This window comes from Oryzias latipes, chromosome 18 (genome assembly GCF_053564925.1).
Source record: "Oryzias latipes strain Hd-rR chromosome 18, Olatipes_Hd-rR_3.1".
Lineage (NCBI taxonomy): Eukaryota > Metazoa > Chordata > Actinopteri > Beloniformes > Adrianichthyidae > Oryzias > Oryzias latipes.
This window is the reverse complement of record NC_136254.1, coordinates 24,265,293-24,292,720: the sequence shown is the minus strand read 5'-3', so window position 1 is coordinate 24,292,720 and position 27,428 is coordinate 24,265,293. Positions and strand designations below refer to the sequence as shown.

The 27,428-nt window shown below is 39.8% G+C and overlaps 1 protein-coding gene across 1 annotated transcript in view; it reads right to left on the bottom strand.

The window, feature by feature from the left end:
* Positions 1–27,428, bottom strand: part of col25a1 (collagen type XXV alpha 1 chain) — a 201,305-nt gene that overhangs the window by 88,395 nt on the left and 85,482 nt on the right. The window contains exons 3-4 of the mRNA XM_020711604.3: positions 12,379–12,423; positions 6,758–6,765 (exon numbers count right to left, since the gene is read on the bottom strand). Coding sequence (XP_020567263.1) covers positions 6,758–6,765; positions 12,379–12,423 — 53 coding nt within the window. The remainder of the gene's footprint in view (positions 1–6,757; positions 6,766–12,378; positions 12,424–27,428) is intronic.

Below are 27,428 nucleotides of genomic sequence, written 5' to 3'. Positions count from 1 at the left end.
ACGAGGAATCTAGAAATCTTCATCGGCACTGTTCAGGACTCAGGTATTTATCTCTGAGCTACACTGGTGGAACTTTTGTCTAAAGATGTCCTGCACCAATGTTAGGTCAGTGAATCAGATCTTTCAAAATGAATCTGTATCGACAATGAATTGTATCATCAATCGCAAATTATGATATGAACGAAATCGCTGTTAAAATGAATCATTACACCCCTAATTGTTCATAATTTGCTATTTTTCTTAGACCTTTGTGACTTTAATTTGACAAACTGTGAATATTGAGTTTGGTTGCAAGCTAAAAGTGTTGCACTATGCAGAGACAGTAAAACATAGAAGGTATTGTTGTCTTGTTAAGTGCATTTTTCCTGGCTAATTTTTAAAGGGCCTATATCATACTATTCTTAAGCCTTATATAGTAAACCATATCCATGTACTATATATGATTATATATTACCTTTGGGACATAAAAGAACACATTTTATAAATCGCTACCCTCAGCACTCCAGTTGGAAGAGGCTCGGTGGGAAATGTTAAAGCGATGCAAAACTAGTGAATCTTGCTCAAGGCTTTTTTTTCACAGCTCTATTCTGATATAGGAAAGACTTGGTGTCATAGAATTGCACTCGGGCACTAAATGCAATTATTAAATTATTCTTCATAATGTGATTGTAGCATCAGACACAGGCTCTACCGAGAGCAATTTCACTGTTTAAGCATTTCTACTAAAATCCAAATGGAAAGACTTTGTGCAAACCTGAAATATTTATTCGTTAATGTGTGAAAAAGTAGCATTTGCTCCCTAACAAGCAGAGTTGGACCATTGTAATCAAAATATATTTTAATTTATATGCAAACACAAAGACTGAAAAAAGAAGACTGCAAAAGACAGCTAATAAAAGCACGTTTAGCCACAGAACCTACAACAGAGTGAGGGATATTCACATATCTATAAGAACACCTCCATCTGTTAGTTCTGCATGAGAACCCTCCATCATATTACTGCGGGCCCCGGGGGAACGTTTCATCAAGGCGGGAAACTAATGGAGGACAGGGATGTGAGCAATCAGTGCAGAATGAGCAGGAATGGATGACCACAAGTGGCTGGTGCTTGTAGAGGGAATCTGGACGCAGAGGTTAGGCAGGGATAGGAAAACCACACTGGAAAACTGACTTGGGAATGGCATCTGTTTCCCATATCCACAGTGTATCACAATTAGGCAGCATAAAATGGCTTTGGAGTGCGAGTGTGTCTGCTTGTTTTGTCTTCTTTTGGGAATCTGTGGACAGGCGAGGCAAAATGAAACTGAAAGTAGAACTGTTGTGTGCTGTGAAAATACTAAGGTAAACATTTAAATTCCTCTTGAAGAGGGGGGGGGTGGTATTGGGGATGCATTTCAACGCAAACCAGAGGGCAGAAAAATACAAACATTAAAGCCAAATTTCTCCCAGCGCGATGCATGTAAGCAAATTTCAGAGCCACAAGATTCTTGTTGTGGATTTGAAATGTTAAACAGCGGACAAAGCTCCAGTTGGGAAAGTATTTTGTTCACTTTTCCTGCTTATTCGATTACAACCACATGCTGGCTGCTCTACATTTTTCATCATTTCAAGCGAGCTGGAGGAAAATTCCTCTAAATCACAAAGCTGTCAAACCTTTCCCTTGAAAAGCGTCTCGCTCAAACCGTGATCGCTCCTGCCATGTTAAAGAAGTAATTCTCAATTGTCCCTGCAAGTGTTTGACTTGTTGAGTCGGCCAAATCCCATCCCTGACAGTGAAGTATCATCCCTTTATTCACCTACTTTTTGGTGTTTTTAACATGTTCTTGTGGCATTTTCTAAGGACGGAGGGCATTTGTAAAGATAAATAAATACAAAACTGCATTAAAGTATTTCTTTATTGAAATCGTGAATCAGGAGCAAACGACAAAAACGCAGTTTGAAAAAGATCGTATTTGTGACATAGAAAATATACGTGTGGACAACTAGATGCATGTGCATGTTAGGTTGGGGGTGTGAGGGGCTGTAAGCTAGCGGGAGAGCATAAACAGATGGATGATGGGAAAGGGGGTGGGGTTGCTCATTGCCAACAGTCCCACCCAAAACTCAGGTTCTATAGAACTCCTGCCATTCTGCAGAAACTGAGTCCTAAAAAACGACACAGGATTTTGTAATTTTGGCTAAAAAAAAAAAAAAAAAAGACATAATCATCATTAAAAAGACCATTGGGCACGATTTTAAAATTGATCAAAAGACGATCAGAGTGGGACTTTAAAAACATGATCTTCTAGAGGGCACAACTTGACTATAATAATCGGAAAATTCGAACTTTGAACGTCTTAATGCTCTGTTTGAGGCAATGTTAGCTGGACAAGCTCCCCAAAAAATGTGGTCACCAGAGATAAATCCACTATCAGCTCTCAGCAGAGAGTGTTCAACACCAACCTTTGTGTGTTTACCTCTGTGCTGGAGTTTTTATGGGACTCTCTGTTCCAAGACTGCAAGATGTGTAAATAAAAGCAGCTCGTGATCGTGCAGAGCTTCTTCAAACTTAGATTAACTGGCACTCATTCAGCTTCTGCAGGGCACTAACTGATCAAAGTCCAGCTCAAAAGTGTTTTATTATCGAGTGTGGAGCTGTGCTGCATATCAGATGAGGGATGAAGGGTTGAGGGCGCCTCGGCTCCTCTTCTGCAAACCCACACTCCTAATCGCTGTTTTGCAACTGCATAATTCATACGCTGTGACACCTCATCCACAACCTGCGTCGCAGGATCCTCGGAGAAAGAGGGGAGGTGGAGGCAACTTGTCACAAACAGATGTGGGCGCAAGCGGCTTTATTTACCTCATTACTGGCACGGTTAAACTCCTGCAAAAGCTCAAGCAAAGAGAACCCAGTGTGGAGCGGAGATGGTTTTAATGATGGTTCTCATTAGCGTGAAGCTCTCATGATATTCCGGCATTGCTCCGACTAGATTTTAATTTAATTTATTTTTTATTTTTACACAAAGCAGGTTTTCCCTGCCGTTTGTGTGATTTTCATTTTGCATGGGATCAAGTTTGTGCCAGAAATAAATAAACAAAGTGGTTAAAGTGGGCATTGGATGAGGGTTCATGCTTGATCGGTCCTAAATCGTCTGCGCTCACAGTGGCAGAGCTGATGTTTCGACATGCTTGGCTTTCACAATCCAAAGATGAGAAAGGAGGATTAAAAAAAACTTCTCCTTGTAACTTGTCCTGTCCAACAGCTGAGCAAACAGATGGGATATATTTTGTTTGAATATGAAGTTATGAATCTTCTGACACACAAGGTGTATATTTGAATAAACCCCTTTTGTAAATTAGACAACTTTATTTATATTAATTATGTTTGTAACAGCTTTTTTATTTGACTGGATGGAAAAGTAGAGGAGGGAAGAAGACAGAGGGATGTTGGGGGATGGGGGGTGGAAGGTGAATATAGAGGGGGGGGGCAAAATCATAAAGCATCATACAGCTACAAGTTGCTGGAAGTTTATAAGTTTATAGAATTAAGATAAAGCTGCATTTCTGAGTATTTCTTTATTTAAAAAAAAAAATTTTGTAACGAAGAAAATACGCAGGGCGGGCCACAACCCCTCTTCTCCGAGCTTTCAGCAACAACGAATGAAAAGGGGGCAGGGTTGCCAACACTACCACCCACAACTTCTTCGTAAATTTCTAAAACTATGTTAACACCGGCTTTGGCAACATGCCTTCAAGTGACCACTTCCAATGTAAAGTCTATGTAAACAGGTGTATCCGCGCATTTTGGGCTTTTGTGTTCGAATCTTTTGCGTTAACGCATCGCTATGCTAGTGTGTTTTCTGGCTCCAAGTACAAAACATGCAGCCATTGAGCACACATCAAAAGTTAAACCAGTTGAACTTTGACCAACTGGTAGTGACATAAGGGTACCGTTCATTATAATTCCCGGAGGTGCAAACTCTGTTTGAAAACTGCTCCTAAAGGAGAAACTAATAATTGTGGGGGTTTTCCGGACGGAACTATTTACACAAAGTCTTTCTTATATCGGAACAGAGCTGTCAAAGAAAAAGCCTCGAGCAAGACTTGCAAGTTTTGCTCCGCTTCAACATTTCGCACCAAGCCTCTTCCAACTGTAGGTCCATGTGCTAGTGTTGGGTGTTAAAGACGGCGTGTTAAAGAACCCAGGTTGGGCGCCTTCTTGAATGTGCATCACTTGCCTGGTGTGTGTTTAGCATCATGAACTCCTGCCATTGTGCAGAAACTATGTCCAAGAAAACCAAGTTTTTTGTTTTTTTTGAGAACGCTTTTAAAACAGCTTAAAAGATAAACATAGTGGGACTTTATAATGCATTTTTTAAATCCTACTTGTATTTCATACTTTCCTTCTATTTCTACATCTGCCTCTACTTTCATCTTTGAGGCAGCAATCAGCTGCAACCATCCGAAATGACGTCCTCTTCGGTGGTTGTTTCTTTTGGTCCAGAGGGCTGTGCACAATTTGCGCTGCATTCCCCAAATTTTAGCTGTTGAATATTCATAGCAATGTTCCCTCTGCCATTCCCTAGGTGGGCAAACCAAACAAAGAGCAACACATGTTTCTTATTGTACCGAGCTGTCTACTATTTAAAGCAAGATTTGGTGAGTTTAGGATGTGTCATTGCTAGGTTTCCTGTGTCTTTATAACCTTTTTTTATATATAAAATATATAAAAACAAAAGAAAAATTCAGATCTTTGAATCCTTTCAAATGTTTTGCAACATATTTTTCAGCCCATGACTTCATCAAAGAGTGACCCGTTTACACTGGATTTGCAGTCTCACCCCAAAGGGCTCAATTCCAACAGCCTAAACACACATACCTTTTAAATAGATGAGAAAATCCAATGTCGTCCAGCATATAAACACTTCAAAGACACCTTTTCAACTCCAGGCTGCTTTTGCGACCTCTCTCAGCATTTTATTTGTCAGCTATAAGGCCCGTTCAGGGAGACTTAGAAGCTGGACCACCTGCACTCACTTATACCCAAGAATCCCAGAAGCGAGTGGCTGAGAAGGCTCATAGGATTAACTTACAACTTTTACAACTCAGTCGGCGCATATTATTACAGCTTTTCAATCACACTTGCCTTTTGACGATAGAATTTTTTTTTTTTTTTAAGCAAACCCGGTCCCTTAAGGGTGGTTGCATGTGTTTCTCCTCGTCTGCAGAGAAACTTTCCATCTGAGGAATGGATGTGTGATTATCAGGCAGTTTTATTCAGGTATATTTAAGCAGACCACTAAGAAAAAAAAGACGAAGAAGCATTTCTATTGGACAGCAGCAGGGGCGGAGCTAGAACATTTTATATGGAGAGGCAGGAGAGCTTTGGGAGGGTGGCAAAACCATTACAGGGTGGAAGACCATTACAGTTGAAAGGATCAAAAATATGCATTTCTAACTGTTTTATTATTGTTCTTGTTTTTATTTCATTTAAAAATGTTGCTTTGGTTATTTTTGCAATGTTTAAAGAAGCGAGTATTGATAAAAAAATTAAGAAATTAGAATTTCTTAATCTTTGTTAATAATGACACTAAGATTTATTCAAAGATTGGGCGAGGAAGTGTGGGGCAAACTGTCCCTGCACACACACAAACCCTCCCCCCCATAGCTCGGCCAATGGGTGACAGCAACAAGAATTATAGAAAATGTTTATGATTGTTCACATTTTTTGTTTGTTTAAGAAAGAAATAAGTTGTTAAAAATATTTGTCCAAAATGTATGAAGGAAAAAGAAATGTGACCCCTTACTCCAAATTATCACACTAGTAAAGTTGAACAGATTTAATAAATTAAGCTCTAAAATGTAGCAAATAAAAATTAAATCTATAAAAGAAGACAGCCTAATACCACTACCTTCTGAAAAAAGATTCTCCAGACTCCGTTGACAGGAATGTTAGCAACGACAGTGTTAAATGCCCTGACTAGCTTAAAGACCCATTCCGATGAAAACTGTGTTTTTGGTGTTTTTAACATGTTCTTGTGGCATTTTTGGATGCTAGGGGATATATTTAAAAGAATTCAGCTCAAAATAGCATTTTTGAGGTTGTTTTTTTTTTTTTCATTCAAATCATTGTGAATCAGGAGCAGACGAAAAAGGGCTGTTAGAAAAAGAGCATATTTATGACATATGTATAAAAAAAAATTTTTTCATCATAGTTGGTCTTTAAAATTAGTCAGAAGAGGGTTTGTGATTAACAGCAAAGCTAACAGCTACCGGTAAACTATAACAAACGAGACTTTAATCAGAAACTCCCCAAACTAGACCACATCTGGAACAGCAATTTGACTTATTTATTGGTTTTTATAATCGGCTGAGACCAACTTTAAGTTTGCGAGAGTCCATGGAGAAGTTTTTCTTGACTCCCTGGAGTCAGAAAATATTTTTCATTCAGAGGTTGCCTCTCAACTTCACAATGAAAACAAGATTCAGAGCAACTTGACACACATTAAAGTTTCTAACAATCCTCTTGTCACGTTGTTAAAGTAAAAATGCGTCACTTTACTACAAATGTAAATGGGTTTTTTAAAAGTGAGAGTAAACTTTTTTCGAAGTCCAGTTGTTCTTGAGTCTAAAGTATGCCAAAGTTAATAGTCCAATACTGTGATTTGTTTGGTGTGTTTCTAAGTGTGTTTCTTGTACCATTTTGCTAAATATTTGATTGAATTTTACCTTTGAGGAAACATGGCTGATAAAAAAGGGAAGCAGGTGTACTTACAGGGGGTCCTGAAAAAAAGAAGACAAAACATAGATCAGTTTTCCATTGTCAACAGATACACTTATGACAATTAAATATGTTATAAAATGCATCTTGTAATGATGCATTCATTCACTTTAGCTGAGAAGAAGCACAAAAGCATTTTTGTCCATGGATTTCTATCTATATACCAGTTGGGCCAACAGGCCTGGCGGGCACATTTTACCTTTGTTCTTTTATTTTTGTGAGGTGACACTTCTGTTTCCCAATTACTGCTGCTGAAAAGACTATGAAACAAACTTCAGAGCTCCACAGAGCCTAACAAATCACTTTAGGTCTGTAGGTTTACATTATGACGTTAACCAGTCGCCATAAGAGGAGGGAGGCTTTCTTTTTTTCTTCCCATCTGCCCTTGAACCGGTCTCCTTCAGCAAAAGGTTTGTACAGCTGGTTCATTTAGGAAACAGCGGATTTGAGACTCAATCGTGTTTTACGAATGGTTGAGTTTAACTAGACCACTTGGGTTTGAATAAACATGATTTTAAAAGTTTTAAAAATGACTTCTTGAGAACTTGTACATCTATTTTGGCTGCAACTTGGTCATCCGAGGCAACTCCATGCCATCAAGAGAGTCGTGGTTAACACCATTTTTTGGCCCAAAAGTCACAGATGATAAACCCCAAGCAGCTCACATTACAGTTGAGCACCACTTGGGGGAATGTGTATGCATGACAAAGAAAAGTAACCAAGAAAGTCTTCCTGAGCTTGTTTGCAGTGTGACAGATTCAAATATGTTTTAGGCTAAATTTCTCAAGCTGGCCTGTTTGAGCTTCAAACCAGGGACCACAGTAACAAGTCCCCATTCTTCATGCGGAGCAAACACACTTGAGGAAACTTCTCAAACTTTCCAGATTGGACCACCTGCTAGAACATTTTAAGACTGTGGCTTTCCCTTCTGCAAAATCTTTTTTTCGTTCCATGCCACACTTTTCCTTTCCATATATCCCCCGGTAAGCAAACATGTTAGCCTAATGAAGTATCCCATTCATTTTTTTTAATGGGAAGATAAATATCCCTGTATCTCTTTCCTATTTGTTCCTTCGGTCACTTCCAGCCAGCTTCGGCTGAAAGCTTCCTCCTGGAGACGGGACGCCTCACCTTGATGTGTTGTGGAAAACTTTCAGTGGCTCGGTTCCTTTTTGGTTCGAGTGACTCATGAATTAAATATCCTTCCTTTTACCGTTGAAAATGTGTTAAAACTTTAAAAGAGGGAAATTGGATTTTTCAGGAGACTGCTGTGTCCATCAAGAACTGAGCTTTCAGAGGGATGCATAATGTCCCCATAAAGTCTCGTCACTTCTTTCCCTTTCAAATTTTACACACAGTTGAAAACCATGTAACCTAGCTGTCAAAGAGAAAAGTAGTTAAAAAAAAAGTTTAGAACAAATCCACCCATGTTTGTTAGCACCAGTTCTTGGGCCAAAATTACAAGTAGAGTTTTACCAAACAGTTACTTACTATCGGTTTTTCTCAGTATAAAAACTTTAGATTTTCCTCATTTCACCTATAAGCATTATCTCCTGTTGTATTCTAAATTGGTTTAATTTTCTGCATCCTGTTAGGCTGATAAAGGGCAGGAAAAAGGAAAACCGAAAGACAGTCTTCCAAAAATGTGTCAATGTTTTAAACCCTCCTATCTCCATAAGAAAGTCAGCTTTTAAACATGTTTTTTCAAGATCCACTTTAACAAACACCCAGGATAGGTGAAAGATAAACCAGGTATCTTGACACCTCTATTTGGCAGCTAAAATGAAGAGAAGGCAAGAGTCTGCTTCGTGAATAAGTCAGTAATCAGTCAGTCAACACTTTGTCTGCATGCCCTCAGTTTGGCTGTTGGTGTCGTCTTCCATCGTCCGTCTTTAACGTTGTCTGGCCCACCAGCCTGCACACTACTTGGTCTTCCATGTCACTATCTGGTTGATCTGTCACACTGGAAACTCCCCTATTCATGAAAATAGTTATGAGAAGTTTCAATGTTGCTTTTTACTCTGACATCAGTGCAATGAAAGTTATTCTTTGTGAGGGGTCTGGTCCCTTGCAGCTACACAGATTACAGTGAAGACTTGTCTGTGTGATCCGTTGTGCTCTTCATGCATTTGGGCTAGGGTCCTGTCTGAGTCCTGGTACTTTGCTCATAGTTAAGAGTCTCTTTTAACCTACCTCTAAGGTAAACCAGTTTATCTGTGTCTGCTGCTGGGATTGTGATTCATATCCTCGTATTCATCACATAATCAGGTCATCAGTTCTACTGAGTTTTCTTTGCACGGTACACAATCTTTGTTGTTTAGTCACTGCAGTAACCATCATCTCAAAGAAGCAGTTTTTTTTAGGTATGAGTATGAAAGAACTTATTGTTTACTTGTATCATGAACCTTCCCCCTAAGTTAACACCAGAACTTCCGCTGCAGTGTTGACATTCTTTTGACTACCGTAACTCTTCAACCATTTATGTAATTAACGAAAGTCCAGCAGATTCTGAAGCTGAGAAAAATAGCCATGCGCTGTTCTACAACACTTTAGAGTAGTGATGCTTTTACTCACTAGGCCGCACCCGATTATGAGGCGAACTGTCAATGAATGGTCCATTTTTGAAGTTATGTAATTTATTAGGTACACATAATCATAGTCATATTAAGCAAGACAATAGAACCTATGTATAACTCTAGAACTTACTTTATACACGTTAGGCACATTAGAAATGTTAGCCGCACTACCGTATTAACAAAAAAAAACTGATGTTGCTAAAACAAACATTACTGTGACTATGCTAACTGCCAATCTTGTTACTAAGATGTAAAAAAAAACACAGTCCTACACCGCTACACACTAGCTGTGTTAGCGTATTTACAATACCACCCAAACTTGTTTGCAACACGTAAACAAATACAGTCTGATAGCATTATATGGTAACCACATGCATAATACTTGTAACTCTCAACCTTATTACAACAAATAAAAAAAAACATTCTGAAACCACTAAAACAAACATTAGTGTGACTACGCTAACTCCCAACACCGCTACATATTAGTCGTGTTGGTGCATTAAGAATACCACCCAAACTTGTTTGCGACACGTAAAATAAAAAAAACAGTCGGATACAGCTAAAACAAACCTTACTGTGACTACGCTAACTGCCAACTTTGTTAGCAACACGTAAAAAAAAAAAAACACAGTCCGACACAGCTACATATTAGCTAAATTAGAAGCGTTGCCGTGTTAGCAATACGTATAACTCCCAACCTTGTTTACATCACGTAAAAAAACAGTCTGATACAGCTAAAAAAAAAAAAAACTGTGGCTAAACTAAGACGTAATAAAACACAGTTTGAAACCGCTACACGTTAGCCGTGCATATTCACAATATCACCCAAACATGTTTGAACTCGTAAAAAAACAAACTAACGGTATTCCTCTTAAAAACATTTCAAAATCAGTAAGCACAACCAGAATTTAATCCATACATAAGGATTAAAAGTCTCACGTTTGTTTTTTTAAATGACAGCTTTTTTAAATGACGGCCTCAAAGTTTGGAATATACGGTAGGTGTCACTGGCAACATCTCTGGTATTAAAGGGTTAAATCAGCCAAAAACGGTAAGTATTCTGTTCTCTTTATTTCACATGTGAAGCTAACAAAAAATCAAGAGTATGATGATCAGCGAATAAAAAACGCTGTACTATGCCTTCGGTAAACACTGAGGACAAAATTCCAGCTCTGTCAAAGGCTGTTTGCCCTTGACAGAGCTGTGTGTTTTCTTAGGCGAGACATCATGAGCAGCGATGGTTGTTTGCTTGTTTCTAATTCTCATGAGAAAGCTATCTGGACTCTCCACATTCACTCTGGCTAAACAGAGAGAAGAGGATATGTGTGCACAATAGTACCATTTAAAATATGCTGGCATGATGGACGTTTCCCAGTTAAGCTTCGCATAAACAAAGGCTGGCAGAATTTCAGATTCTCTGCCGGCCATAACAATGAAGTGTTGTGTGTCATTTGATTTCCCAACTTTTCTTATTTTCCAGCTTTCAGCTTGCTCGTTGGATCACTTCTGCAGTATGTGAGCACCAGAGTGGCAGTCCGGTGGACAAAAAAAAAGTGGTTTCTCTTTTGAAGTTTGAGAGATGGACTTCCTGGTTTGCCTCTGAATCCACTGGTGGGTGAATTTTCGGAAGAAAAATCAGTGTTTACAATTTATTCGGCGTCCTTCAAAAGCGGAAGCGCTTCTCTCCGGCGAATAACTCAAGACATCGCATTGCCCTGCCCTTCGTCCTAAAACGTTTTCTGTGCTCTGCTGCACTTTGAAGGATGACACACTCCAGAATCTGTTCCTTCTTTCCTTATCAGGTGAATGGAGTGCGGATGCAGCTCCTTGCCAAGTAGACGTCCCAGCAGTAAATTCCATTTGTGGCCTCACTCTTTGACAGTGCAAGTGTTGCTACAGATTTTGTTTGCTTATTTATTTATTTATCTTTCGACAGCTAACAGCCTCCATTTTTTTTTGTCCTAGTTTTTGTACTCAGCTTAACGAGAAAAAAACTGAGGGAGGATCAAGATATGCCTTATCCTAAATACATTTTAGCAGATTATTATAAAGTTTGAGCATTTAACAGGTTATTATATAGGCTAGAGTGAAAAAAACTATTATCTTAGATATAAAAAGTGTATACAGTATATCAGATTCTGCTTACATTTTTCCCACATATTACGCCAAAATCAGCAAAAACTGGACTTTTCTTGTTCAGTTAGAGACTCACTCCAATGAAAATTGTGTTTTTTTGGTGTTTTTAACAAGTTCTTGTAACATTTTCCTCATGATGGAGAACTTATAAAATAAAAATTCAGGTTAAGATTGCGTTTCTGAGTATTTCCTTATCCAAATTGTCGTGATTAAGGAGCAGATAATAAAATGCTGCATGAAAAAGCTTGTAGTTGTGACACACAAACTATGATTAGAAGGACACAAGCTCCCTGCTCTGCTCCATTCTGATTCATCTACTTCCAGACAAATAGATTCATTAAAGTCTTTGTTTTCCTCGTCTGAGCTGGCATTTGGCTCTAAATTGTACCGCTGGATAGCCCCAGAATGGCTCTCCACCTTTGGTGCGCCGGTGATGTTAGCCTGAGGCTATAAGAAGCTGTGAGCTAGTGGGAGAGAGTGTAAATAAAGGGATGATGGGAAATGAGTAGAAGCTTCCTCTCTGCCAACAGTCAGGCCTTCAACTCAGAGCTGAATTTCTGATAGACACCTGTCGCTCTGCCGAAAATTACACAGGTTTTTGGTATTGGCTAATTACTGCATATTTGTAATTAAAAGAGGAACCGGAAGACTTTTAGAGATAAATACAATTGGACTGGGACTTTAAACAGCAAAACCCAGTCTTTTCCACGGTTAAATGACAAAAAATGCACTCTAGAACCTCTTCACCAACAAACCACTTATCTACACATTTTTATGGCTCTAAAATAAGCACAGTGAACTTTTAAAAGATTTGTCAGCGTTAAATCAACTAAAGATCCCCTGATTTACGCTTGAAAGTTTCTCCACCAATACTGTTCTGATCCAAGAGAGAGTTTTACATACCAGTTTCTCCATCACGGCCTCTTCTTCCACGCTTACCCGGAGGTCCTGCAAAAAAGAAGAACAAGCCTTTTCAATCAAGTTGATCTCGCTAAATTTGTATGGTTTTTTTTGTATTCATTTACTAATTCTCTAACAATAATCAAATGAAGCAGTGCAGAAGTAATCTCAACAACTATTAGGTGTTTAGTAAAACATTAGCTCTTTGTGTGCAGGTTTTTTATTTCCACACGAATGCCTTCGTTTTTAATTTGTCTGCTTTTTGCTTTTTTTCCACTGACAACATCATTATGCGGCTAAAGCTCAGCTGGGGGAGTGAAACAATTACACGCTTTACCAGGTTTCCCATGTGGGAGAACTCACTGGGTGGTAGGTCTCAGACATAAAAAAAAGGTATAGAAAACAAGAGTCAAACTGAAAAAATGACTAAACTAGGTTCAGCGTTTTTAAATAAATGACAGTTAAAGACAACAAAACCCGTATAGCAACTAGGGTTGGGCGATGTCCATTAAATTGGCCGTTGACGATGTTTGCTGTCAACCATCGGGATGGACGATGATATCGTCCGGGGGGCTATTTTTAATATTTCGGTCTTATATAATTGCTATTCGTTGTTTTACTTTATTACTTCATTTATTTTATTTCCCAACTTATGACTCATCCGCGATTATCCAGTATAAACTGAGGGAAGTGACTTTAACAAAAAACGTAACAAACAAAATAGAAAAGAAATGGTCCGCTCCCGCACTTAACTAGTCAAGTGGACTGGCGGAGCGCGGACTTACAGCTTTGTGTTTGAGGGGAAGGGGGGGGTGCTTTGTTACGTGAGCGGTATGTGGGAGATTTAAAACTGCGATCCGTTCCGCAGCTCTAGGGGAAAAAGTGTGTGTCTGAGCAGAGGATCGTGAGCACACACACAGCGCTTTGGGGCGGTGTGAGCTTCAAAGCTGAAAGGCCGCTCAGTCCCTAGAAATCGTTCAAACAATCACATGGATTTGTGTTTCGAGTCGTGTCCCGACTAAATAAAGGCTGATGTTATTCCCACATATTTACATGCAGCCAAGATGCAGTTTGCAGCACAACCCAAAGCTAATGTTGTTAGCCCGTGTTAGCATACTGCTTATTCTGGCTTCTTTCCGGCTCCGTTTTTCAACAGAAAAAGCAATGACCACACGAATTAAAAATAAAACGATGAGCGAACAGGCGTTTCATAATAATCGTAACATTATTAAAAGCACGTTTAGAAGATCGTCTTGTATATTACCGAGCTGACATATCAATGTATATAGCCGCTCGGCAACATTGTTTTGTATTGAATTGTTACATTCAATAAAGTTTGAGAAAAAAACAACCGCTCGCGGAACTGATATTCGCTTCCAGTTTTTCAAACCCTACTGCGCATGTGCGAATGATTTATTCCGACCGAAAGTGTGACCCATGTGAACGTTTGTTATATTCTGAACATTTTTCTGGGCCCATGTACACGGTTGGATTCTAATCCGACCATTGATCCGGTCAAGATATGTTTCACATGTAACCGCGGCTTATGGTGTTGACTCGCAGCGTGGCGGGGGCGTGGCATCACGATGGTGTCTCTCCATCGGGATGTCACTCACCCATCACGATGGACGATGGTATCGTCCATCGGCACAACCCTAATAGCAACTTCCTGATTCTCACTTCTTTGGATTTGTGTTGTCACTGTTGCCAGATAGTCACAGCTTTCCAGCTTAAAAGTCATCTAAAAACTGTCCATTTGTTTTTTGTTTGTTTTTTTACCCTTTTTGCTTACTTCACATTTGTTTTACTTCTGTTACTTCTATTGGTTTATATGCATGTTTGCATTCAGACTGTAATAAACCTGGCCAGGGTTCATCTGCAAGTAAATGGATCCTGCCAAACAAAGTAGACTGCACAGTGTTCCCTCGTTTAAAAGTTGTCATCTTTATTTTTTTCAATTATTACAGATGTTTCAAGGCTTTAATAGCAAACTTTATACACTTTTCTCAGACAGACATGAACAGTTTTAGACTCTTTTTTTTCAAACTCTCAAAGTTTAAACCATAGAAAAATAAGTCCAGTATTATAAAATGAAAATATAAACCTGTTCACGATCCAAGATTTATGTTAATTTGGCAAAGTGAACACATTCTATACAGGAGACACAGCATAGAGGAGTTTGATTGACAAGGTCTACAGCAAACATAGCAAGAGATCACTGTATTTACAACTATAGCAACAATTTTGAGGAAATCATTTCAATATCAAATGAACTATGTTAAAGTGACTCAGCAGTTTTCAACTGAATCAAAAATGTTTCTTAACTTTGTAAGCATTGCAGAAAATAGACTACCTGTTTCAGGCAGCAATTATACAGCTATTATGCAAATGATTTTCACTGCACTTTGACCCCTCTCTATGTTGCCATCCAGTTGTCCTTTTCTGAATAATCAAAGCATGTAATCAGACAAGCTTCTGAACACAGCTTTAAATCAAATGGGTGGAAACCAGCAACAGATTTCTGAGAGTACAAAGTGTCTGTAAATACAAAGAATATGGTTACTCTTCGGTTGGCTGATTTATGGGAATTCAGATATGTTAGTAAGGTGCAAACTGTAGGATTGGATTGCAAAGTGCTTGTTTGATGCTCAGACCTGAATCCGATCCTCCTGTTTGGCTGGGCTCTCTGCTTCCAGCTCCTTTTGAGCCCTTTCCAAGATAATCTTGTATTCTGCCAGCAAAGGGTCCGGGCTAAGTTAATGTAACCACAGGTGGAGTTTGAGTCTCACTTTTCTATATTTCACATCAACCCTGCTTTCTCCATAAGCTGGATTTTGATGGTTTTAAAAGAAATTGAAGACGATTTACTACACTTGGCAGTCAGTCCATTATTACTCAGTCTGAAATGACACCTGACACCCCTGGCAGAAATAGTTTGTACAATGGCACAACATCTTTCTGATTTTGGTGGTACATTCTTGACAGCTGTTAAAAAAAATTGAAAAATGTTTTTAAAAAAAACAGCACATGTGATATAGTGGTCCAGACAAACTACTAACACTATAAAAGATATCATCATAGTTCACAATGTTCATACCAAGATTTTTATTCTAACTGTAAACTTTGAGGGCTAAATTCTCAGACGATACTGGTAACATGGAGAGACTTGGTAGGAACTTCTGTGTGCCAGTAAAAATATTTAACTTTATAAACACAAGTGAATCACTTAATGATATATAGATATATAAAGAGCAGTCAAAAAAGTTTTTAGGATGCATTTAACTCCACGATCCCTGGTCACAAATGAAGTTAGTCTTTCTACAAAAAAACAAAAAAAAAGTTTGGCTGACTCTTTTCCCACAGTTTCCCAGGAGCGGTTACGGAACAATGGGTTTGGAAAAAGAAAAAGAAAAACCCAAAACCCAACGCAGCACAGAATTCCATGATGAGGTTCAAAAACTATGAACAATCTGTTAAATCCCATTTTAACAACTTTTGAAGCTGAGAATGAAATAAATCAAAGTGAACTTAGCATTCATTCATATTTTTCAGTCCGATGGGGAGATTGATTCGGCCTGACAAGAAAATGTGGTTCGTTGGTGGGTATTATATGTAGTAGTTTTAGTATTTTCAAATAAAAAACGTGCAAAACGTTTTTTATAATACAGAACACAGAGATTAGTCATTATGAATCCATAGGTTGACTTAACCATTTGTGTAGTGCTGTCCAAATCTACAACTCCAAAATCGAGTGCCCTAGAAATCTCTGTAAAAAAACAGTGTGCATCAATGCTCACTAAATTGGCCGATATACACGATGTATTGCTTTCCAACAGTTTTGTGGCAAAAAAAATTAAAAGTATTTTAATGTATTTTTTAAATTATCTTTCATCATCAGAACAGAGTGGATTCATAAGTCTTAAGTAAAATGCTTGTATTTATTAGGTTTTTTTTTTTGCTAGGTCACCTCGTCGCATCAACCAATCAGGGACTCAGCTTTGAGCATGTGACATTTTCAGTGAATCGATCAGCGGGTAGAATAGACATTCATATTTGTCCATCTATTTCGTTAACCTGCCTGCGCAGCAGGGTTCCCGGGGCCCATCCCGGCTACTGTTGGGCAAAGGCGGGATAGATCCTGGACAGGTCGCCAGCCTATTGCAGCCGCGGCGGATCTCTGCGGGATTAAAGGCAGCTTGCTGGGGCCTCCTGAACTTAGCCATGTTTTTTTCTTATTTTTATAGAGACAATATTTTTAAAAAAAGTTCCCTAATTATTTTGTTTTGTTTTTCTTTTCCCCTCTTGGACATGCAGGACAGTGAGCCTTCAAACTGGGTCACAGAGACACCAAAAGACAGCGGAACCAGCTGTCACACAGACACAGCTCTCGGAGCGGGAATGAAGCCGCCGGTACCGGAAGAATCTTTGAATGATCACGTGAAACCAGACATGGAGACGTGATTACCGATGTTTTTGTAGAGCTCTGCATGATAAATAAGTCTGATCTCTCAACATCATCTCTGTCTTCCATGCCTTGTCTTCTTCTTCTTTCTCTTTCGGCTTTTCCCATCAGGGGTCGCCACAGCGAACTAGTCGCATGGTAAACTTGGCAATGTTTTACGCCGGATGCCCTTCCTGACGCAAACTTCTCAAAGCAACCGGGCTTGGGACCGGCACAGATGTAGAGAAGGGAACAGGGAGCAGCCCGTATTTGAACCCTGGTTTCACGGACGGAAGGCGCCGCAAACTAGCACGAGCTAAACCGGCTCCCCTCTGTCTTCCATGCCTTGTACAAGGCATAAACACAGCGTTCAGGCTAAAGACATTAGCTGGAAGCTCCACTCACACGCGGCGTTAAACTCGGGGAAAACATTTTTTTGGACAGGCAGCAAACAGAGACGTCACAGCGCACTGAAAGATTGGTGCCCGACGCAAATTTGCAGCGTGGATAGCGTTCGCTGTGAATGCAGTTTTACATGTTTTTTTATTTCACATAACTACAGCACAACTGTCTTCAGCTCTGGTCCTCATTAACACCACTTCACTGTTTCTCTTTTTCATCTACCAGTAATCCAATCTGCTGAAGGTGAACCAGACCTTGGACTTCTTTAGGCTACCAGCTTTATGTCACAGCTCATTGTGCATAATCAGACTACTTAAAAATAAAAGAACAAAGCTGTTCTTCCCAAAAAGAAAAGAAGTCCAACTCTGGCCAAAAAAAAAGCAATCCATTCAAAATAAACTGTTGGAAATAAAAATTGCCTTCATCACTGCAATTTATAACCATAAACATTTGAATTAACCCATTTGCTTGATTTTGTATCAGTGCAAACCTAGAATAAGAAATGTGCACTGCTGTTTTTTTTAAATCAAAAATGGCAACAATCTCTCTTAAAGCAGAAAAACAGCTAAAAACATTTTCAGAGAATGAAGCAGCATTTGTTGATGCCTGGCCCAACATGTGATCAAAGTAAACAAAAGATAGAACTTAAAAACTACAAATCAAACATCCATCCACCCATCAATCCATAACATACTCTAATAACCTGACGTGAAGCTGTTGCACTTGTAGAGGGTTAGAAAAAAATCTGTTCAATGTCTGAACACGCATTCCAAAGCATTAAAAAGATTTACTTAAAACAGACTTTAAAATACTTCATTTAATCCCACAACATGGATGGATGACTTTATTAAAACTGGAAACGCTCGGGCACCCAGGTCAACGGAAATAAAGCCGCTCAAAAGCTGTCCAGCACATTCACTTTTTCTTCATAAGTACATTTTTGTGGAAATGTGTGGCTTAAAAAGAGTTTGTCCAATCCAAAATCATTACTGCTCTGCATGGAAATGAATAAATCAAAGTGTAAAATGTTAATTCATAGACCACTAATGGCTTCTAAGGGAAACTATGGAAGTGAAACCAACATTTTTGGGTCAGTCTAGACCATGAATGCTACTGCTCCCTTGATCCTTTGACAGATGTCTTTTTTTTTTTTTTTTTTTTAGAGAAACAGAATGCAAAGACTAACAGTTACCACAGGGGTCCTCATCAGCTCTGGCAATATGTAAAACATTCCACCTTTAAGGATTAGACTCTCTTCAGGTGTGTGAAAGTAAACAGACATGAGTGGAAACAGTTTCTGTGTTGATGAGGTAACACAGAATCACTACAGCATCAGCACAATTCAGTATCTGAGGTAGTCAAGATAACATCCCAACCAGAGGAACCTGGACTGTCTCTTCACCACTTTCATACCCATCATGGTGTGATCAGTCATGACGATTGTTGAGAGACACACTCGAGTCTGTCTCCTCTTGTGGCCAAACTATCCTCGGAAGAGGAGTCTCTGGTCCTCCGACTGACACGGAATACTTTTCCTAATTCCAGAGAGTCCTCAAAAGCTTTTAATTTAGAAAAATGAATAAAAGATAAAGACGACCGCAACCCAACAGCCTAAAGGACATCTTTTTTTTATGGGTTGGGTTTATACCCTTTAACAAGCTCAAGTCTTGATGTTCTGCCGACTATTGTAACTCTTTAATGCAGTTAGCGTAATTCCAGCAAATTCTGAGTGGAGAAAAGCAGCTTTGCACTGATATGCAACACTTGACAGTAGTGAAGTCTTCCAGCAAATTGGATCTGATGATTGTGTTGCAGAGAATTCGACTTTGAGCCGTAAACGTGTAGTGTTGCATTTTGGTACAAAGCCGATATAAAAAAGTGTCTTTTCTTTGCATCAGAATCAGGTGATTCATGTTGATCCCGTATGGTCGAAGAGTTTTCTCTGATCTTAAAGGGTTAAAAACCTATTTAAATAGAATTCAAATAGATCTTTACTTAAAAAGGAAAGAAATCAATCATTCTTTAAAGATGTTTCTTTTAATTTTCAAGCAAAACCTTACTTTTCTGTTGGATTTATGATTTTATATTTTTCACTCAAACGTTTCAGCTTTTTTTCATATAGATCTAGTTGACATGGGATCACTACGGACCAGTGGCGGCTACTGGTCCGTCAGAGAGGGGAAGCTCATTTTCGGCCTACATCATAAAATTGTCTATTTAAAAATAAAAAATCAAGCAATTTCGCCAAGCAGATATCAAAGAAATAGGTTGCAGCAGTTTTCATTTCGACTGAACTTGAGAAATCTGCGATGGGTCTGAGCGTGAAAAGCTTCAGTGATTCCTTATAGTACAGAATCACTGTCAGTCAAAAGGGGATGCAGTCTTTCGACAGACCCTCCAATCATCACACAGAAGCTCTTGAGTCCCGGCCAGCCCACTCCTCATTCACCCCCAGAGACGCTGAGCGTCCGTGGGCGGGACATAATCACAGCGTTTATCCAATGACCGTCTAGTTTCGAAGTGCTGAAAAGAAACGTTCAAAGCAGCCCCATTGAAGTCAATGGACGCTGGGCTTCAATAGGGAAATGCACTGTGAGGCTGAGGGAATGTATGAGAAGGAAATCGAATTTCGAATTTAAGATCACTGTGATCTTAAATTCAATTCAGAATGGCCAGAGATAGAGGGAAGATATATTTATCTTGAACCTGATTTGTTTGATGAAGTTGTATCATAAAAATATGCACACATGTTCAGTACTCATTTGTTACAAATAGTACATTCAAAATGAAGTTGAAAACGTGATCAAAACCGTTAAAAATTCTGATATGTTGGGCCAGTTATTCAGAGTAAAACTGTATGAAATACTTGTGTATGTGTGTGTGTGTGTGTTTATATATATATATATACACATATACACTGACCAAAAATATAAACGCAACACTTTTGTTATTGCTCCTATTTTTTATGGTATGAACTGATACCATAAACTGGTTGTCTGGGTCCCCTGACCCCCTCAATGAAACAAAACTGAACATTTCAGAGTGGCCTTTTCTTGTGGCCACTCTAAGGCACACCTGTGCAATAATCATGCTGTCTAATCAGCATCTTGATATGGCACACCTGCGAGGTAGGATGGATTGTCTTGGCAAAGGAGAAGTGCTCACTATCACAGATTTAGACAGATTTTGAACAATATTTCAGAGAACTGGTTATTTTGTGTTGGTGGAAAATGTCTCAAACCTTTGAGTTCATACTTTAAAAAATGGGAGCAATAACAAAAGTGTTGCGTTTATATGTTTGGTCAGTGTAGATCTGTTGATATTAATGAATAGAGAATTCGCTTTTGATAGAGTGATCAATAACCTTTAAAATCTGGAATTAATCGAGTTTTTCATTGTTCGAATTTTACCAACCTCACATGAGGAGCAGGATCCAGATCGGGGATAATTTATGGGCTTTTTTTGTCCTCTTTGTTTAAAGGCAGTGGCTCTGCAGTTTATTTTGTATTGTCAACATTATATAAGAAACAATTATTATTTTTTATGAGAACTCAATAGCGTGCACGCCAATGGCCTAATCTAAATTCTAACCAGACCCAGAAAAACAATGTTCTTAAAGAATAATTAACATCATTTCCTAGCATATATTATCAAATATCCTCATTTCAAATTGCACTTTACCCCTGTGAAACAATTTCCCTGACAAATGTTATCATCAGAGCGATTTCCTAAATATTCATTTGCAATTATATTTAATTTGTACAAACATTTTTTTTCTTTTTGAATCATGAATCCTGCTATGGAACATATTTTAAGACTGCTTATCCAGTTTAGGCATCTACTACAATGTAAACAAGAAACCCATCCAGCTTCAAAAACCATAACCATAAACACATGAAGATCATCCTCCTTTCTCTTGGCACAAAAGTCCTTTAGACAGATCAGGACTCAAGATTTATACGAAATCCAAACAGAAAGACTGTGAAAACATGGTTTGTGATGTGCTGCCGTCACGCCAAAGTCAAACTCTGAGAAAGGAAAATTGTGCTTGTTATGGTCAAAAACTCCAAAGACCCCACCCTGTAGGAGTCTGACAGTGATTACACCAGACAGAGGGAGCAGGAACTGATTTCTTAGTTAAGCTAATGATGTGTGCTTCCTGCGAGCATCCCCACGTGCACCATGGGGAGTGGTCAGACAGCTTCAACAATCAACCTGCAATGAGTCCTCCTTCCCCCAGGAATCCAACAAATCTGTGCCTGTTAGGGAGTCTTAGTGAGGGCTGGCATCTGAGAGGGGATTGCACCAATACCACTCCACGGTTCATTAAACCAAAAGTCAATCCATTAGGAGGTGAGGAGCTGTCTGCAGCAGCAGGCTCTCTAAGCAGCCTGAGGCTGCTGTTCTAAATGCATCTCCTTATTAAAACACAATTGCCTTTATGGGTGGATATGGGTTGTCTGCATGTGAAAAATGGGCAGGTAGACTAATGAAACTTTACAACTTGGTAAAAATGTTTGTGCATTTTTTTTTTTACAGGAATGCAATGCGTAAGGGTAAGTAGTGGTGAAGTGGGTGAGACACAGGTACAAATTTTGCATTTACCGGTATTCCAACTCTGCAAATTGCGCACAGGCCCAGTTAGTGCTAATTAAGTGACAAGTAGAGCTGTGACGGTGCGGGATTTTTGATCACCGCGGTGATGAACCAGAAGGGGGCGTGGTGTCGTGGTTACCTGCACCCCGGCAGCTGCGTCGCAAACGAATACTAATACAACGCAGTATTCTTTATTAACAAATAACAGTAACAACTAACTACTACCTATCTAACTAATGAACTAACCATATAGGGGTTGAAGAATAACTATGTGTGTGTGTGTGTGTCAGCGTGCTGAGTGTGTAGGAGGAAGGAGCGCACACAAGCATGTTGGGGGTGCGTGTTGATTCTTCTGCAGCGGACCGCTCTGGAGCTGTACGTGAGCCTTCACCTGTGCTCTCTGGTACAGACATCTGCTCAGAATATTATATGCTGCCCAGTAATAAACAGACTAGGGACACCTTGTCACCTTTCCGGTAGCCGTGAAGCCTGACACCCAAGAAGAACACGGGGCAGGAGGCTCCGCCTTTATTTATACAGACACGTAACTTTGCGCTGCACATAATAGTTCCCAAACAAAACATGTAGTGATATTGATCGAAATCTAACAGTGCGCGTTCATGCTTGGTGTTACGGAGTGAAGGAGAACAGAAATTCACCCCCCCCCCTCCCCCAACACAAAATCCTCCGGCGGGCGGCCGTGTCGCGCAATCAAAAACGCACGCAGGTTTTAATGGAAATGAATACAATGTAAATGAATAATTACAACGCAGTAAATTTGTCGTATTTCCTCGCGAGATGGAAACTTCTGTTGTAGAATCGAGGATGTGTGTGTGCTTCTGAAACCGTGCACGTGTGTGTGTAAGTAGAGGGAGCCACGTGCAGCGTAGAGGTAAGGAAAGGCGCGGTGCAGGGAGTGAAGGAGAACAGTAATAAAAGGTTTGAAGCCCTTGCAGTCTGAACACAGGACTAGCAGAAAAAGTAAATTATCAGTAAAGATGAATGTGTTTAATGTACTTATTATAGTTCCAATCACGCACCACATGCAGAATTTTAAAACGAAAAACATTAAAAAAAAGTGTGGTGATGCGGCGATGCGGTTATCGTCACACTCCTAGTGAAAAATACACGCTTCTTAAGAGCCCAGTGTGCGCTCTTTGCTAGCAGTCTGGCTATTTGAAAACTGGAAATTAGACAATCAGAGTTGTTTGTGTTGGCGATCTACGCGAACTTATACGCATCTCCTGCACAGCCATGCATCCGCATTTGCATAGTAGGTTCACCTTACCAACAACTACAGCACGTCAAAAGTGTGTAACTAGCTTTAAAGTCCCATTATCTGCCACACACATAAGTGTGTGAAATTTGTTCTCCTCATTTGACCCATCCCCTGGGAGAGCAGTGAGCTGCAGACACAGCGGCGCTCCGGAACCATTTGGTGGATTAACCCCCCAATCTAACCGCATTGGGTCCCATTTTTAGAGCCTTTGGTATGACTCGGCCTGTATTTGAACTCACGACCTTCCAGTCACAGGGTGGACACTCTACCACAAGGCCACTGAGCTTTATGAATACTGCACGATACACTCACTGCACGCACGACAATTGTACGTTCAATTTTTATGACGTTGTTTAAGGTGTCCGCACGACACACCTGCGCTCAGTTTAAGACGCCGCCGCTCTTCGTTAAGAACTACGCCTGGACAATCTAAAAACCCACAGCACCCAGAAGGGCCAACCCCCCGTATGGGGCCTTGATTGTTGGCAAACAATAATAGCAGCCTTAACACACTTCCTGCAGTTTGTCTCCAGTCGTTCCAGTCCTTTTCTCAAACATGCAATATAGAAAAAAAGAAAAAAAAAGTCTGTTGGTCGGCACGCACGGTTCACCTCCATTTTTGCTCCGGTTCAATGTCAAGGCTTGAAGACTACCAAGGAGAAGAGAAAAAAAACGGACTTTCGAGAGAGCCTTTTCATCACCTTCAGAGATCAATGTGTTTTCCTCTGGCAGCAGCCTGACGGCCGGGATACTTGAGACCCACCCTGTTAGCTGCACACTACAATTATCCTCCTCGCAGTCCTGACTGCGGTCATTATGGAAGCAGAACTCACTCCCTGATGAGGGGAGGTCAGCAACGAGCCGATCAATCAGCCAAGTTCTGTCACTTCGCTTCGTGAGTTAAACTGGCACGGCCAGCCACCCTGACAGCTCTATCCAATCCGGAATACATCAGTAACATACACTCGCTAGGAAGGAGGGAAACGTTCGGATGGTTTTATAACCATCACCTATACAGTTTCACAATGACATGTCATCGAAATGGAAAAAAAGAAGAAACACAGAGGGACCAGACATGTAATCCACAATGGAAAATAAAATTTGCTTTTGAGAGTTAAACAATTTATATCTTGGCATGTCTTCACCTTGGAAGGTGTGAGTGATGAGATCTTGGATGCATGTTCAGTTGAGAACCAAGAAACTGCAGCTCTCCGTTCAGCTCATTCTTTTACCAACCACCTTCACCGCCAGGTACACGCACTCCACCAGAAGACTCTCAAAGTTCACCCTACTCCTTAAAAATCTGTTGCACATACTTACCCGTTTACCCTTTAACACTAGAGATGTCGCCGACATGAGACACGCACTTTGTTTACACGATCAACGCAAATCAGTCAATTTTGATGCGGAGAAAAGCCGCTTTTCATGTTGGCTTTGGACCAAAACGCAACACATTTATACTGCAAAGTGCTGCACAACGGAGCAAAAGCACTTTTCTCCGCTTTAGAATCCACTGAAATTACGTTAATAGTGTAAATAGTTGAAAAGTTACGGTAGTCAAAAGATTGGTGTCACTGGAGCTAAAGCTCCGTTGTTAAAAATGTTTAACTGTACTGATCTGAATGTAGCTCAAACAGCGTCATATCTTAGTAGAGCTGCTGGTCACACGCAGAGCAGTACATGCTGCCAAAATAGTTGCATTTCTGCAAAATGGTTGCACGATAACCATCAAACGAACGGTTTTCTAGATCAAGTTCAAATGACACACTTTATTGACATTCAAGACTTTTTGCGGTCGGTGGATGTGACATTCAAATCATGTGTAATCCTACGCTTCTAGCAGATGACATGTCTGCTGGCTGACTTTATCAACACCAGGGACGTGCGAGCCAGCATGCACAACGTGCATTATGGGTCTGTGGTGTGAGAGCAGGCGGGTTTAGGGATGCGGGGCGGTGCAGCGTGGACCACAGGCCCCCAGAACTGCTCAAGGACAGTCACTGCAAGTCCTCAGCACAGATGAAATCGCTGGACAACAACTGACTCCTCGAATTCGGAGAATGTGATTACAATCCTCTGCTATTTTAATGGGCTGGCACACGCTCTCCTCAGTCTAAACAACTTACAACACAGCCCGTGCAACATAACCAAACAAAAGCTCTTAGGGTTTTTATCTTTTGTGACACATCTGGTTTTCCTTTTGACGTTTGGCTTAACAAATCCAATCTTCTTTCATATTTCACGCAGACGTGAATTATGCATGTTGTCTTTACCTAACAATGTTAGTGCTCGCATGTAATTTGGAGATGGAACTGCGAAGCATTTTCTACAGAGATAACCCCTTTTGTTTGAAGCATCACATTACCTCTTCTTCTAGGCTTATTTAAACTGATAATACTTGACACTTTATTGGATCAGATACCCCCCCCCCCCCCCATTTATCTCAAGACTTGATGAAATTTGCAACTCAGCTCAAAATACATCAAAATGTAAATTTGTGAGGTTGTTTTTGGCCAAACTTTAGCAGCTATAACAAGGAAAGAGGATCCCAAGATTGTAATCAATGGCTGTTGGTGTGGCAACATGAGCTATCTGTTTCTGTAGAAAGTATGTAAAGAACGCATGTACTCCGATTACCACAATCTTCTGATATGACCTCACTGACCCTTGATCTTTCCAAAAAAAAAAAAAATGAGCAAAAAAGGTTGGTATTGGTGGCATTTTGCTCCTTAGAAAAAATACTTTATATTTTGGATTATACGTCAGAAGGAATAAGGAACGTTATAATTGAGTAACAAGCCCCTGGTGGTCACTTGTGAAACTACACCTTTTTTTGTTTTTGTTTGGTTTTCTTTTCAAACATTGCTCCAATTTGGATATCAAAACCTTGCACCTTGGTAAGAAAAAAAAGAGGCGGAAAAACAGGCTTATAAAACAGGACACTTTGGCCAACTCATAAGGGTGTGCTGGAACATTTTCCTAAAAAAACTGAAACATCTTTTAGGGCTGTAACGATTTATCAACATAATCAATTAATTTCTGTTCCTACAATCCAACCAGACTGATTTCTTTGAGGCAAATTGTTAATCAAATTGATCTATACTGCTATAAAATTGTTTCAAAAATAGATTACATTGGCGTTGGAACATCCCATTTGGATTGAGGCACGGTAGGTTTATTTTACTATACCGTAAAAACGATCATCACAGCGAACAACACACATGCGATGACAATTATTGTTTCAAAAGAAACTATTTATTGTTTTGTTGCATTATGGGAAAAGTACTTTCAAAGTTCACTTCCTAAAAATACAAAATAATGAAATGTTGATAAAAAATGTCAAAGTTTTTCCATTTCAATCTAAAGGCAATTACTTAACATTTATATCATAGCAATAGAAAAAAAGATGAAAAATGAATTCAATTCAGTTGAATTCATTAGTAAAATAATGTTTCTTCATGCACAATAGATTTCAGATTTCAAATTCAATGACATTCATTATTTTGGGCTTTGGCAGGGTGGGTCCTTTCTGACCCCTAGGACAAGGGGGAGTAAACCGAATGTTAGGATGTGTCCTAACCTTCACTCTGCTGTTTGTTTTACTTTGCACAGCTTGAGCTCTGAGGTTTTAGTGCAGAACACATCCTGTTCTGTGAGCGGTCACGGAAACTGTACAACATTCAGTTGGTGAGGGGCGTGTGCTGCCCTTTTCCGCCACTTACCGTATTAAAAAAATGAAAAGTCCAATTCCAAATGTGTCTGAGTTTGTCTGCAGAAGCCGTTGAATTCATTGTTCATGTAAAAGTCATTTGATGCTTCAGTGGTGACATGGGACATCGAACGGCATCTGAGACATCTTTTTATCGCCTCACAGGAAAGGCCGAGGGAGACGGAGGCAATTATAATTGGAATCTAGAATTTTTATCACTTTGGAAAATAAAAATTATTCTCACAGCTGCCCTCTGTAAAGCTCACTGCCAATTTGGCTCTCTGCTGGGCACAGACTGCAACAAGTGCCAACAATTATTTTTCCATTTGAACTCCATTTGAACTTTAATAATTTAAAAAATAACTAAAATGCAAGGTTGAGGATGTCAAATCAGCAGTGCTTTATTGCAAAGTTTAAAGGGCATCCTGCGGGGAAGCATCCCAGAGTTCACAGAGCTGATGAGCTGAATGAGGCGCCCCCACGTATGCACTTCACCAGAAATGTTCATGAATATGTCACCGATGACTGGAGAGGAAAGATCAAAACGACCACATTATGGAATTTCATTGCTTTCCTGACCGCCATGCGCAAACACAACTCTGCACAGATGAGCTCTGAGAGAGTGC